The 16,168-nt window shown below is 39.3% G+C and overlaps 1 protein-coding gene across 7 annotated transcripts in view; it reads left to right on the top strand.

The window, feature by feature from the left end:
• The first annotated feature begins 8,305 nt into the window (after positions 1-8,305).
• GABRA6 (gamma-aminobutyric acid type A receptor subunit alpha6) overlaps positions 8,306-16,168 on the top strand; it is a 35,085-nt gene continuing 27,222 nt past the window's right edge. Inside the window, exons 1-8 of one of the 7 annotated variants that reach the window (XM_069772673.1) lie at positions 8,306-8,623; positions 8,926-9,044; positions 9,383-9,450; positions 10,761-10,981; positions 11,088-11,170; positions 11,779-11,922; positions 12,354-12,506; positions 12,587-12,739. In XM_069772673.1, coding sequence (XP_069628774.1) covers positions 8,586-8,623; positions 8,926-9,044; positions 9,383-9,450; positions 10,761-10,981; positions 11,088-11,170; positions 11,779-11,922; positions 12,354-12,506; positions 12,587-12,739 — 979 coding nt within the window. In that variant the 5' untranslated portion in view covers positions 8,306-8,585. Of the gene's footprint in view, positions 8,624-8,925; positions 9,045-9,382; positions 9,451-10,760; positions 10,982-11,087; positions 11,171-11,778; positions 11,923-12,353; positions 12,507-12,586; positions 12,740-16,168 lie in introns of those variants that run through there. The other 6 variants (XM_069772674.1, XM_069772669.1, XM_069772670.1 and 3 more) reach the window with 6 other exon arrangements.

Here is a 16,168-nt window from a genome sequence, read left to right as displayed (position 1 = left end):
TCCCTCCTCCCCCCTTTTTTTTCCTGGGAGGGCATGGGGAAGAAGGAAGGGAACGACTAACAGTTATAATTACATGAAAATTATTTGCAACACTAAAAGGGACAATTAAAAGTTTTAATTTCATATTTTTATCTTAACAGATTTCTTATAAATTGTGCTCTATAGTACACAACATTAAAAGACAGTTTAACTTGACACTGCCAAACAACTTACATGAGGTGTTTGCTTTCTGTTTAACTGAGTACGCAGCTAATAGTGCATTCTTAAATGTACGAAAATACAAGCGCATGACTTTGGAACTCATGCATTTAAATTATGTATTTCAATTATATAACTGTTTCTGAGAGAATATATAAAACAGAGACAAATATAGATGAATTAATTTTACTCAAGTGCTTAGGTGAGTATCTACAGGGAAGCGACATAAATCCAATCTCTGATCACAGTCAAGGAGTGTGAGCTAGAGGGGATAATACTGGTTATCAATGTATTCCACAGTTACTCTAGAGTGAAATATTAATGTGTTTAGTATAATAAAATATATATTTAAGACATTCAGGATCTAACACATATTCATCTTATTCAAAGCTACTGCAATAAGTTAGCACTTCTACATTAGTCTCTTAGCTAACATACAACCAAAAATCAGTGAACTGTAGGATTCTGAGAGAAAAATATGGATTCTCTAGACACATAAGAAGCCATCCAGGCAACATAGTGGTTTAAGTGACTCTGAGTAAGAGGCAAACAAGCTCTCTCTCTCTCCCCCCCTCTTCTCTTTTTGTTGTATTTTACTCTTGTGTAAAAGCAAACACCGCCTGCCCCCCCCCCCCCCAATTAAATAAGAAGTTCATTATTTCACCTTCCTTCAGGTCTAATATGAGTTGAAGGTTTTTAATCATACTTTTGGAAGAAAAATCAAGTATAGAAATATCCATATCTGAGAAGTAAGTTTAGAAGAAAGTTTATCCAAAAATAATGTGAAAACAAATTAAATTAAATTTAACCCTAAATCTCTACAATAAAATAAACCTCATTAGGTAATAGTTGGTAAAGACTTATTAAATACACATATGAAAAGTGCGTTTGTTCATTTAGTTTGATTTCTAAATGTGTACTCCTAAGGGAATATGCTCAAGGAGAGAATATTAACTAGCCTATCACAATCTTTTGAATCACTTGTCTAACTTCTGTATCTTGCACAGTCTTACATATTTTTATCCAGGCAGCTTTATCTTTAAATCAAAGGCAATGATATTAACGTGACTATGCTCTGCCTGTAAATCCTTGATAGTCTACCATCTACGTGACAGAATAGAAACCCATTTATCTGCTACCACACAACTAATAAAAGTCCAACAAGGATTTACTGGGCTTTTTTCACTGTGCATTTGGGCTTAGCATTCTCTCTAGACAATATAGAAAAGGACTGACCTCCAAAAAAGCAGAAATCTTGAGACTTAAGAATCTGTGTCCACTGATTCTTGAAATGTGAAGAATGACAGGCTAGAAACCATCTCTCTTATCAGACAGTTCCTGTTCACTGTAAAGAAAGAATCACCACTATTGTTACTATTATATAATCACAGGGATTATTGTAACTGTAACTAGTTAATATTGTTGAATTCACTAAGCTTCACACCAATTCAGGTGCAGTGAACCTGCAGTTGCCAGGGCCTCCTACCCCAGGTGCTGCTGCTGGAGAAGGGTTTCCTTCTCACCTGGAGCTTGCACCTTACACCTGTGCTGGAAACATACTCAAACAATCATAGGACCAATGTGTGCTAGGTTGACAGTCACACACAGGGAACTTGCTTCTTCTAGATTAGGACTGGGACACTTGCCAATGCAGTCAAGATGGCAAAGTTTATGCAAGATTCAGAAAAATAGAGAACATACAGTAGAACCTGCTTCTCTCCTACTATAACTGTCTGTCCTGAGACAAAGGATACTATTCTCTTCCTGATAAATTAATGCTAAGCCTTATTATTTAGTTGTGAATGGCTCTGTAAAGATTACCTATATTGAAATAATAATGGATGATTAACAGCAAGTACAGTTAATGTAACCTAGTGAATCAGATTTTTGCTTTCCATATAGTATCTCTGAGGTACAAGAGAACATCCTCTTTTAAAACAGGTCTGTCTTTCAAACACACACTACTGAAATAGCATAAGAAATTTGAGAATCTGACTACATAGATGAGGTCATCTGGAGAACCAGCAAGGTTTCAAAAAGTAAAGTATTCTTTCCCTTATTCACTTACAAAAAGATCACTCAGCCATCAGCTCTACTGTTGGTGGCGGTGCTTAAAAAAAGGTGACTGAAGCACAGGATGACACAGACTTAAACAGTATTGTTACCAGTCCCTGATTCCTTTCCCTCTGCAACTAAGAATAGGAAATGGTTGCTGCCATTAACTAAGAGCCCTCTTGTCAGTCGATATTGAAAGGTGGCTGGTATGGCAGATGGCAATAATGCTAACAAAAGAAAAGGTCTTTCGAATACTGAGGCAAGGGAGAGTTACACAGCTTACTCCTATGTCTTTCCTACCATGTCTGTTTTGCAGTGTGTCATGTCTGTACAGCAGGGAAGGAGCCTATGGGCTTCACTTTGGTTTAGGTTATTTGTAGATGGCAGGTGTACGAGACATCTAGAGAGAGCCATCAGCTTCTATAGAATGATTCATGGATGCTTTGCATTTCCCAGAAAGCTTTAATCATTATTATGACAGATAGAAATCGCTAAGAAAAACACAAAACCACACAATACTTGTATTGATTTATATACTACACAGCCAGTTCCATCTGTACTTTGAAATGTCATTTATATACCTGCATGGTAGGTGGAACAAGTACTAACAACTGAACAGCAGTCTGTCCCATGTCCTTCAAAAATATTTAATGAAGAATTTGTTTAATTTGCTGCCCAGTAGATCTGCCAAAAGCAAGCTTCCTTCCTTTACTGAAGTGTTTATGCTAGACTGCACATTGAAAAATGTCTGAGAATCAACCTGAGATTTGGAACAATATGTTATGGTTTCTGTCTGTTTGGACCTTTGATTTTCCTGGACATAAAAGCAAACTCAAGTTCAATCTCCTATGCATGCAGGCTCAAATATTTAAGCATTTATTATGGAAAAATAAGAATGTATGTTTGTATATGTGTTTGCAGGTGCATAACTCAAATTTGTATGTATGAATTAGCAAACAATTTTTCACTGTGGTCAAGCTTTGTACAGGCCAAGAATGAGTAGGACAAATGCACCTTTGCCATAGTGTGCTCCCTCAGTTCTGAAAGCTGCTCTGTCCTGTGCCAGCTCCCTGTGTTGCAAGGTACCAATAAGGCAATCTGTGAGCAGATGACTCATCCACACTCAATATTATCAGTGGCAGGGTGGGGTGAGCAGCATAGGTAGCAATATGTGAATACATTCTCCCTGAAGATTTCTGAAGGCAGAGGAAATATACTGAAAGAGTAAACAGAGTAAATAAACACTGTCCTGTGACAGAAAGATGACCATCAAGGAATAGCAATTTGGCATGCATCTCACTTACACAGAATTGTACAAGAAAAACTATTTTTCCTATATCTCCACTGTATATCATCTACAAAATTAATTTCTTCACTGGGAAATAAATAGAGCTAGTTAAAAAAAACCCAACAAACCAACACCTCCCCACCCTCTGAAATCCAAATTTTTTCCACAAAGTAAGGGCACTTTTTAAAGAAAGTTTCCCTATGTCCCTTCAATTAATTTAGTAATCACATCCACATCATAAAAGCTTATTTCTTCTTACCTAGTATGTATATGCTGAAGAAAAAGACATGGAGGGGGGGGACACATCTCTGTCAGGGGCTGAACAGTTAGCATGTTATCAGATTAACTGCACATACCGGAGACTTAACTGCAGTCTTGTAGCCTTTGTGCGAAATTTGACATATTTAACTTCCTAGTTGCCACAGAAACTTTAGTCAGAATATCTGTTTTCATTTCAAAATTCCTCAGTTTCAAGAAGAAAACAAACACATTTCTCAAGAAGTTTTCAGCTGTTGCAAAACTCATCTATTTGTCAGCAATAGTATTCCCAAATGAATTAGAAATATCATCTTTCATCACAGTGCTAATGACATCCTACAAGGTGATAAAATTAGCAGCTGGAAAGTGTAATCTTGCCACCACACTTCTCAATTTGCCATTCACTTCTTCCAAGCTGTTGTCCAGTTCATGCCACTTTCTCAACAAATTTCCAAATTGTTTGTTTGCTTAAATGCCCAAAGCATATGTTGCTGACAAGCTTTTTATAAGATAAATATTCCATTATTCCCACAAGAGCTTTGTCTCCCAAGAAACTTCTCTTCTTGTCTCTATGATCACTATTCCCTTGTAAAGCTTGCTCAGATCACTTATAAAATTATGATTTCCAAATAATTTTCTCAGCTATGTTTATTCTCAAACTGGCCTGATAACCACAGTCTCATTAAAATTTGCTGGTTTGATCTTGTCTGATAAAGGAATATGTGCATTTGATAGTGTGAGCATTTCTCTTCATAATTAGAAAATAAATACAAGAGTACACAACTTCTTGGTTCAAAGAATTTCAAAACTGCTGAGAAAAGGAATATAACTGTTTCACTCCTGAAAATTCCAAATTCCAGTACCTAAAGGGGCCTACAAGAAAGCTGTAGAGGACTTTTTACAAGGGCATATAGTGATAGGATATGGGGTAATGGTTTTAAACTGAAAGAGGCTAGATTTAGATTAGATATAAGGAAGAAATTCTTTACTCTGAGGGTGATGAGGCACTAGAACAGGTTGCCCAAGGAGGTTGTGGATGCCCCATCCCTGGAAGTTCTGCAGGCCAGGTTGGATGGGGCTTTGAGCAACCTGGTGTAGTGGAAGGTGTCCCTGACCATGGCAGGGGGGGCGGGGGTTGGAAGTAGATGATCTTTAAGGTCCCTTCCATTCTAAGAACCCAAACCATTCTATGATTCTATGAATTCCACGAAGAAAATATTAACTGAAAGGTCAAGATAGATTAGATTAAAATATCTATCCAAAGCTTATTTCAGCTCGTGATACCATCTAGCTCTGTGACAGACAGTAAAGTCCCTTCTACCACCTTTACCATGCAAAGGCTGATTTTAGCATTTTAGAAGGCAGGCTGGAATATTCTGAATGGATTTGAGATCTTTTTGCCTGTCTCTGACTCTTCTCTGCAAATTCTTTACAAAAAATATTATCATGTCATTTTCCTGCAGGGAAATCCCAGACTGAAACTATATGACTCATTCAAACCCTGCAGTCCACTTGCCCAAGTTATCTGCCTTGCCATCAGAGATCCATGCTGTCATGCAAGAATTGCTAGACTAGACTCAGAAGTGAGATAATAATAGACAAGGGAGTCCAAAGAGTGTTCAAACTGATGCACATGTATACCTTCCTCTAGCTGCTTCTATACACATATTACACTAAACTGGATTTGCTCTAAACTCTCATTGATTCACTGCACTTGGACTCACACTCAGCTCCAACTTGCAACTTGCACTCCTTTATTTACAGCATTCATTAATTAATTTCAACAGAGCAAAGCCCAGTGCTGTGTAGCAGTATGAAAGCTAGCTCAGGGACTGAAAAGGGAATAGCTGTGTAGCACAGAATCCAATGCTAATTTACTTTGTTACTCCTGTAAATTATCCTTTTCAGCAGGGCAAGCTGGCATCCAGAGGTGTGCGCTATGCTCCTTACAGTAGCAATACTAAGGATAACCGAACATGTCACTGCTAGACCTCATTTAACTGTTGGCTGGGATTCAACACAACTGTCCTGTTTGAGGACAAGTGTCATTATCTATATTTTTATTTTGAAGGCAAATACTGAATTGTTTACCTGTCCAAATCACCCCTTTAGCTTGCCTTATCTTAAGTGAAAAACATAAACAGAGCACAGTGAACTCCTAGAACATTTAAATTCATAGTGTTTCTGTTCCCTGTTTTCTTCACAAAGCACCTATTTTTCAGTCTAAATAAGTTGTGAAGTAGGCTTCCACGGCTGGGCATATATCTAACCCCAAATTTCTTAAATTCTGTGCTTACATAGATGCTTTATCTATAAGACCATCACAGATGTCCCAGAACAGCTGCTGTGCTGGAGGTCCAACCTGGTCCAAAAAGTAAATGTATTAATCTTCTCCCCAAATTCCAGGGGAAAACCCCAAATATTCTATTTCTCTACTCACATCCTAGTCTATGCCTAGTCAATGAGACAGACTGTTGTCTTTTTACACAACAGGAGTCTAATTTGGAAGAGGGTTCTATTGAACAAAAGGCAGTTGTAAATTATATGATTAACAGAAAATGTGTTCTTGTTTAATTCACAACAAAGCGAAGTGAAGTAAAGGAAGTAAGGAGTGGTTGGTGGCCCAATGTAGCACTGGGCTTTTAATGCCCAGGAGATGCTTATTAAAAGAAGCTACTAAAATAAACCTTTTTAAAGAAGACAAATTGGATGTGTGCAGTTAAGCTGGGGGATGCCGATTGGACAAGGCATGTGCTTAATTCTAAAAAGTGTGCTCCTCTTGCACATTTTGTGAATGAAATTAGAATGCTTTTGCTAATATTCTGCCAAGACTTCTTTTTCCTTTCATTTGAAAAGGACATTATTCCAAGAGGAGGCGTAAGGTAAGCCACATAAAGTGATTCAATGGAGTCAGAAAAAGAAATAAAAAAACTTTAAAATGTGTTTATGTATTTATTACGAATGGAAGCATATTTGCAAAAATGGGCATTAGCGGCGTTTATATGCTAAATGCAGTTTTAGTGTTCTGAGTGATGCACACAAAAGCCTCAAACATGTCAGTAAGATCAAACATATTTGAAAAGTGGGGTAAAGTTTCAAATTGGTAGGTTTGTAAATCAGGACCAGATAGAAGAATATAATCCCCAGAAGGTTCTGATTTGTTGATTTCCCTTTTCTCCTTTCTACCTAGTAGTTCACACAAGCCTTTGATTTTTTCATAGATGCAGCTATTGTCTGTGAATAAATTCATGTAGATAAACGGTTCTGAGTATCAACAAAAATACTGAGCTATACTAGCTCATGATGAATTCACAGAGATCACATCTTTGGTGTATTCATAGAGCACCAAAGCCTCTCAGGAATCTGGGTTCACAGCTGTTGAAAGACAGAGCCAGAGCTCTGGCTGTGTGCAACCAGCCCATCTATGTGGATTATATGATGCTACTGCCCATGACAACAGGGAAAGGGACTCAATGACAGAGGATATCCTGTATTTTTAACCACATTCTTATATTATTTTGGTTTTGTAGCATCACAGTCTCTCTTAGACACAAAACTTGAGCACAGAACCCCAGTGTTGGACTTCAACTAGTCTTAGTGTTGAATACATGGTTCTAGTTTCATGCAATTACTTACTTTCCATTGCTTGATAGTTAAATACATTTGCTTAGAAGCTAGTAATGAAAATGTGGTTTATGCAACAAAATTTTATGAAAACAATTCATTTGCTTTGGTCTAGTTATTTGTTCCTCTGTATTACCATGAGGACAGAAAATTGACCCAACTGCTTTATTTACAGAGTTGCTAAATGACACAGGTCCTACGTCATTCATTGGCTTTATAAGAAGTAGTAAGGTCACAGGAAAAGCTGGAGCAGCCTGAGCTTGTTTTCCTTTAAGGCTGACTACGTTAACACACTTAGTGAAGGAAGGGACAGTAATGATCCAGTCAGTACTTATCAGGACAAAATTAGTAACGATATACAATCCCAGTGGTTTAAAAGTAAGGAGCTCCGATTCTAACAAAAGTCCTAGTAATGCCCTGGTTTAAAGTCCGAGTGAAATCTGTGTATGTAACCCTCCAAAACAGCTTAGTATTAAAAAAAAATAAAAAAATCCAAAAACCTGAATCAGTACCAACTTTTACAGTTCAATGTTCGTATAGTAACATGTTTAGATAGTCAAACCCTCTATACAGTTTTGAAGGACTGATCATGAGGAAATCTGTTGAGAAAGGTCAAAAAACCCAGTAAATTGAAAACTGTAGGGTTTGTTTGGTTTTGGTTGTTTGTTTTTTTTTCAAAGTTCTAATGATGCAGAAGCTGCATAATAATCTCCCTGTGAACCATAAACATAATAAAAGCTGAGGCCATTTCTAACATAATCTCTATCAGCAAGATGCCAGCGCTTTTCCAGATTTCCTAACGGGTCCCTGCTAATTCCATGCCAAAACTAGCAGTGGATTTCTTCCTTTTAATCTCCCCTAATGCCTTATTCGATTATTGTCACTGCTCTCCGACCGCGCACCGTCCCTTCAAACCCTAATTCCTCCCCTGGAACAGTCGGATGAGGCTGAACGGCGGTGGCGAATCCAAAGGACACACAGGGCCACAGACAGCCCCCGCCTCCCCACCGCGGGCAGAGGGCTGCCGAGGACCACGGGGAAGGGGGTGAGCCGGCCGGACTCTCCGATCTCCTCGCCAAGAGGGGAAGGAAGGATGAGCACCGACGCTTGCTCCAGTTGACGGGTCTGAGGGCACCTGCGCGTCCTCGCACGTACCTGAGGCATGGCTCTGCTCATCGCCTGGGCGTGCATCGCTGTGAGGTGAGCTCCCCCCCTCGCCGGCCCCTAGCCCCACCGGCCCCCAAAGGCTCCCTCGAGCCCCGCCGCAGCCCCGAGGAGCCGGCGAGGGGGGGCCGGGCCCTCTTCCCTCCTCCGCTCTCCCCTGGGGGCCGGTTCCTCCACAGGCGCGAGTCCGGCGGGAGGGCTGAGGCGCGGGCACGGGGGCGCGAGGGCTGAGGCGAGGGGACGGGGGCGCGAGTCCGGCGCGAGGGCTGAGGCGCGGGCACGGGGGCGCGGGGGCTGAGGCGAGGGGGGCTGACGGCGGGGCACGCATCTCCTCGCAGCATAGAGAAGGCGCTGGGGGGCCAGGGCGACGGGGGGGACCTCTACTCGGAAAACATCACTCGGATCCTCGACAAGCTGTTGGACGGCTACGACAACAGGCTCCGGCCGGGATTTGGAGGTAGAGGGAAACTCCCGTCCCCTCGGGGAGCCTGAGAGCACGCGGCTCGGTGAGGGAAGGCGAGCGGGAGCTCTCCGGCTCCCGGTGGAGGGGCTCGCCTCAGCGGGCGCGGGGAGGAGGGTCCGGCCCCGGACGCGGCGGGAGGGAGGCGGTGAAACCCGAGAGGCGGACGGCGCAGGAGGAAAGTTTCCCGTGCCCGCCAGCCCCCAGCCCGCCGGCTCTTGCGGGGCGGCCCCGGTGCTGCGTCGCACCGCGGCCCCGAGGGAACCCGCCGCGGGGAGCCGCGCCCCGCCGGCCCTGAGCCCGCTCCGCTCCCAGCTCGTCTCCGTGTCCCGCAGGCGCCGTGACGGAAGTCAAAACGGACATCTACGTGACCAGCTTTGGGCCGGTGTCCGACGTGGAGATGGTAAGGGCCCAGCTTGCCACCCCTGCTCTCCTTTCCTGGGATTCATTACGGTGGCATCCGAGTTGACCGTCATTAAAGCAGATTACGAGGCTTAATCTTTTTGACAATCTCTAGGGCCCAGCAGAGCTGTTTGGCTGGAGCTGCATATAGCTATTTCCCCAGCAGAGTCAGCCGGGGCAGCCCCCGGCCCAGGGCTGCTCCTGGCCCAGGCCCGAGCATGGGCACAGAGAGCAATGCTAGCCTGGGGTGAGGGCACGGATGGGAGGTTAAAGATGCCTCTTTAACTTCGTTAAGAGGATTGTAAGCATCAGTGCCCCAACACATAGGTTTGCAGGAAGGCTGCGTGGTAGGAGACAACCTAATGAGCAGCTGCAGGGGAACCGTGCCATTTATGAGACAGCTACCACTTGTCGTGCTGGGTGCCCCCAAATTCGGGTAACTGCGGACTTGGGTGAGCTCCATCAATTACAGCAGCAGCCCCAGGAAGATGTTAAGCCATCAGGGTGAGGATACCATTGCTGTTCTCATTCTGGAAATTGACTTTGATCGCTATTTTTGCCCTGGTACACTTCCTCCAATACCTGCTCACCTGAGCCTGCAGTCCAGTTTGCAGGCAAGGAACTGCGCCCCAAGATACAACCGAAAGTTTTTCTTCCTCTCTCCATCAGTTAATCTAAGATAAGGCATAACCTTGCCTTCTTACAGAATTTGCCTCCAGTCAAGGTTTATCTCCATTTCCTAAGCAACTTGTGTAGAAAAATCATTCTGAAGGTTTGTGAGAATATTACTAAGAATCCTTAAGAAAAATAACTTACATTAATATTAACTTGACACCGTAATCCTACTGTGATGTGACTCACTCACATCAGTCCTTTCTTTGTGAATATCCAAAGTAAGCTGCAAAAGAGGCACTGAGCATGTCTTTTTGTTCCTGGCAATTAAACATTGATAGTTTGTTTTTGCACTTTGAAAGGATGCTAAATTAGACATTTGTATTTCCTTGGACCTCAGTCACTTTGAATTAAATTATTACCTCTGACAGGGCAATGAGGTTTTTTGCCTTACTTGTGTCAAATTCTGTGTTCACTGATTAATTTGTAACTATTCTTTAAATAATAAGAAAATGGGATATGTTTTCATAGACTACTTTTTTTTTTAGTAACTACTTAATGGTAATAGGATTAAGTGTTTAAGCAGTAAATGAAATGCCATTGACATGTGCGTTAGGTGCTTTCATGGAGTTACTGTTTATACAGCAGCTTGGGACTGCTGCCCTCCCCATAAATCAACCACCTGTTTATTTTCCATAGGAGTACACAATGGATGTCTTCTTTCGGCAGACGTGGACTGATGAGAGGTTGAAGTTTAGTGGGCCAACTGAAATTTTGAGATTGAACAATTTAATGGTCAGTAAAATTTGGACACCAGATACATTTTTTAGAAATGGGAAAAAATCGATTGCTCATAATATGACAACTCCTAACAAACTTTTCAGAATTATGCAGAATGGAACTATTCTTTACACAATGAGGTGAGAGCCTATTCTTCTGCTTTTAGCTGACCTTTATTTTTGATTCTTTCAGCAGTGTTCCTGCATACCATTTTTTTTCATTGTCATCTACTATAATGTATTCTAGACTAACCATTAATGCTGATTGTCCTATGCGGTTGGTGAACTTCCCTATGGATGGACATGCTTGTCCATTGAAGTTTGGAAGCTGTAAGTTTTTCTGTATCTTTCAGTTTTTTATAGTAATACATTTGGTCTATATGTATGTGAGAAGATCAGAAGTGAGATCCTAGGACACTACTTAATGACCTAGCTGAAATTTTTTATTATATTTTTTATACTAGTATCTTACTTTCTCCTCTGAGACTCAGACCATTCATAAGGACATGGATTTATTCACTGAAGGGTGACAGTTGAAGCATATTTTATTGTTTATTATTCTTACACATCTAGTAGTCAAAGTGGGTCCTTCAACAAGTCATAAAAGCTGTGGTACATTTACTATATTACTTCTAGTTTTGCAAGTATTTAGTTGATCTGTGGTTATCCATTTTGAAAATATTTAGTTGATGTGTGGTAATCAATGTATGTGTTTTATAGCAAGTTCAGAAACAAAAGCTAGTGCCTAACAGGTCCCAACTCAACCATTCTTTTATTGGGTTTTTTTGTATTTTGTCATTAATGAGGTTAGGAACTTGCTGGAGCAGGATGCATGTTTCTGTGGGTATTTGCGCCACAAAAGGGATCATGCTACTTATTTTTTCAATTGCTTATAAATTACATAATTAATAATAGTAATTTTTCCCTCTGTAACTCAGATGCTTATCCAAAAAGTGAAATAATTTATACATGGAAAAAAGGACCCCTGCATTCAGTAGAAGTACCACAGGAGTCTTCCAGTCTCCTCCAGTATGACCTCATAGGACAAACTGTATCTAGTGAAACAATTAAATCTAACACAGGTAAGATGTAGTAGCCATGTGGGAACTATTGACATTATCAAACCCATCTTTAAAATAAATTACAGGGTTTTTTCATATAGAACCAAATTAGTTTAATTATCTTTTGCCATTTTAAAATCTAAAATCCTTGGAAAGAATCTAACCATTGTCTCTTGAAAGATAGCTTTTCAATACAGTCCCTTTAAGCATACAATTTTTCATGCAATTCTTGAGAATTCCCCGTCTCCCTGCCCCAGTAAAAACAATACATAAAATGAATATTATTCTCCTCTGTTTCCATAAGGTCACTTTATCTATTTTTAATCAGCTTATTTTTATTACGCACTAGGAGGCCTGTAAGTGCTTTCGTCAGAACATAGTAAGTTGGGTTTAAGCGAATATGTTTACTCATATGTTGCCAAAATAATGCTGACGTACTTGTCTCTTAACAGGTGAATACGTAATCATGACAGTTTATTTCCACTTGCAAAGGAAGATGGGCTACTTCATGATACAGATATATACTCCATGCATTATGACAGTCATTCTTTCTCAGGTGTCTTTCTGGATTAACAAGGAGTCTGTTCCAGCCAGAACAGTTTTTGGTATGCTGCATTATGGTCTTTGAACAGCTCAGCATCACATATACCATTCATTCATTACTTTCATTGCTTATTTGTTTTAGGCGAATATTCACTTCAGCTGCTCTATTTCCATCTTCAAAGGAAAATAGGCTACTATCTCATTCAGACATACATTCCATGCATCATGACTGTAGTCCTGTCTCAAGTTGTGTTTTGGATCAACAAAGAATCTGTTCCAGCAAGAACCGTGGCTGGTATTCATGTTTTGTTCTTTTATCATTTACTTCATTCACTGTATTGAATCCATTGCGTCAAACAGCTACTGTAATCCAGTGGGGATTGGAAAAGACAGCTAGTAGGTTTCAGTGAACAAATGTAAATACTAAAATTAAAGGAAGTAATATTCAATCTGCCCATGAGAGTCGAAATTCTTTACTCAGAATGTTTGGTTAGCCAGACTTGTTTGTGATGTTTTTATTCCCCTGAGTATTTTGTTGTATGCAGGAAGGGACAGTTTCAGAGTAAATGTCAACCTCTCTATTTTTTAAAAAGGAATTTTTCTATTGATTTATTCTTTTGTGAAACCAATCCGAGTTAAAGCTTTAAAAAAAAAATCATATGCGATGGAATTAACCTCATCTGACATAAGGTACCTCACCTAGCACTCATTCTGAAGTGCTCTCTTCCCCTTGTCTACAAAGGTACCTAAACAACTAGCAAGGACTTTAGATGGATAAAGTTAGGTGAGATGAATCCTGTCCCTAGCACAGGTTGGAGTTGTAATGTGAAAGGTGTGTCCATATGGCACGGCAGGGCCCTTTTTTCTTTCCAGTGGTTTGTATTAATGCTCCCAAAGCTGTGAGTTTTGTCTCCTTAATTTTTAGTGTGTGCTCTGCTATTAAAATTGACACACACCTCCTGCTTCAATATTGATAAGCTCTGAAACTGCACTCATTGTTAAGGGGTAAATTTGCACTGAATTGTTGTTTCTAGAAAAACAATCATAAAAATACTAAGTAAAAATAATAAAACTTGTCAAAAACTTCATGAATCCACTACCCATACATACATGATTTGCAACCCTATCTATCTTCTCTTATCCCAGTATTTCTATAAAAAAAATTCCCTTTGTGAGACTTGTCTTCAGTAACAGAAAGGCAGTTATATGTTCCCTAAGCATAAATGCTGCAAGTCTTATAATTCAAACTGAGTCTATAATTGTAGTTAGGAGGCTACAGAATTTGTATGATTTGATTTCAGTCAATTGACATTTCCTACCTGCATGGAATGGTATTCATAAAAGCATTGCAAACTTTTAGGAGTGCTAAGTGAACACAACTTCCTCAGGTGCCTCTGAAGGAAGATTGCCACTTTTGTTCTTGAAATCCCCATTGGGAATTGGGATACAGTTTGGCATCATTAAGCACTTACAAGTATTATTTTCTGGCAATTGGGATTTATTTAAGTGCTTAAAAATATTAAAATATCAGGCAATAGATTTTCAAGGATGCTTATTGCAATTGAAGCATAAAATATATATAGGAGGTTTGTATACCAAATATGATGCTACCTGATTTGGCTTTATGTTGCATCTCTGGACTATACAGTTATATCCTCTACATTTGGAGTAAAACATATTTGCTACCTAGTGGGCAGTGGAAGTCAATTCTATATGCTTGAAGTAATGTGCAAATAAGTCTTTAGCTGATTCAGTAATAAATACATAGAGATCCAAACCCTGGAGTAAATATAGAATTAGAAACAGAAAATATTTTATGAAAATAGTAAAATAGACACTTTTCTCAGTATTGTGGAAAATTAGTCATGTTGGTGTTTTAAAAGAATATTTCAATCCTTATTCTATTCTTACTTCTCCCAGGCACAGCCTCAATTTATAGTCCTTACTAACTCAAAATCCCATGGATTCTGAATACCTTCATCTAAGGAAAAGAGGGCAAAGTCCTTATGACAAAAAAAAACTTTCAGGCCCCAATAAAAAAGAAAAGGTTTAAAATGGAGAAGGTTTAAAACAGAGAAGTTAAGTCTCCTTTCTGCATCATAATGCAAATACTTGAATTATAAATTTTTACTTATACTTTGAAGTTCCCAAACTGTAAGTTTGAGAGAAGAGAAATTAATAGTGGAAGAATAACAATGGTGTGCCCAAAACAGCTTCTCAGAACAAATTCATTTAGCAACTCTATTTACCTCCAATATGGATGTCAGTTATCCTTTGCAGGTAATAATACAATAAATGCCCTGAACATTTTGCAAAGATAAATTAATGGTCATAAGCACCTATTCTTTACAGACCTGCAAGTGAAAAAGGGGAGACAGAAATACTTGAAGAGGCGCTCTTGGCATTCTTTATAATTGTGTCATTGGAAAGAACAGCAGATTGCTACTATGAATTCCTTATCTTATGTAGAGCTATGTACGTAGATATGCATATACGTATATATGTATATATGTGTGAAGTTTTCTGAAGGATGGCATTATCAGAAATTACTTAGAATAAGAAACATGGTTATTGGAGGCCTAATTTTAAGTATGCTCTGAATCCATATAGCAGTGGCTATTATTTCACATTTTTATGTGCCTTTATCTAATCTTTTATTTCTGGCAAAATGTTTATCAGTTATTTTGCAGAAAGATAGTAGTCAGCTTCTACCTTCCTAGCAAGTCACCCTGGAAATTTTAAATTAATATCTAGTCATTAAACTTTATTTATAATAAAATCTCAGATAGGGAAAGGTGTTTGGGTTTTTTTGTTGTTTCATTTTTAATAAGGAAAGATAACATATTTCAGTCTTTCCATTATGTAACAGATTCTTCAAAAGTTATCAAGAAGTGTTCAGAGTAGAAAGACAAGGGTAAACAATCATCAGTTACACAGTTTACCAACTGTAATTTGGCATTCAGTTTGATAAAGTAGTTTTCCACAGTGCAGAGCATTTCATCAATATTCACTCCACATTGAGAGAAGTCTTATCTATATCTGTAATAGAATAGGAGTCCTATTCCTAAGTTTAAATTCCTGCTGCAGTAAGTTTTTATTCAGACACAGAATATATCATTTTTATTACTAACTAGCACATGGACAGATTCTAATCTAATCACACATCATATTGAAAAGTTCATTCTGGACCTTTGAAATTGAAATATATCTCAGCTTATTTGTATTCATATTATAAAATGAGTCTGGCATGTTTGGGAGAAGTAGAGATCCTACATACTTTTATACCATCTCCTATTTGCATTTCATTAAAACATGTTAAGTAATGACATTGGGATGTAGTTAACCTCAGACAGCTGGCAAGCTACATCATGTGGAAGAGTTGCAAAAAAACTCTGAAAATAATCAAGTCACCCTCTCTTGGTGCTGCAGTATGCAATGACACTGCATCCTTTCCACTGAGCATCATTCATAGCATATTGATTCATCATCATGACATTATAACTTTTACTTTCCCACCTACCCTTTCCCAACTGCAGAAAAAGCAGAAAAGGGTATTCTCCACCTTACTGTCTTTAAATACCTGCAGTTTTCACATTCTAGCAGGCATAGTTATAAGTAAACATGAGTCACAGAGGCTTGTATGTTAATGAATGAGTTTGTGCTTGCACTTTTTGCTTGTATCAGGCAGCAGTGGGAAGTAAGTATATTTCCTACATTATTAACG

This window comes from Haliaeetus albicilla, chromosome 27, assembly GCF_947461875.1.
Source record: "Haliaeetus albicilla chromosome 27, bHalAlb1.1, whole genome shotgun sequence".
Taxonomy (NCBI): domain Eukaryota; kingdom Metazoa; phylum Chordata; class Aves; order Accipitriformes; family Accipitridae; genus Haliaeetus; species Haliaeetus albicilla.
This window is presented reverse-complemented; position numbering and strand designations above follow the sequence as displayed.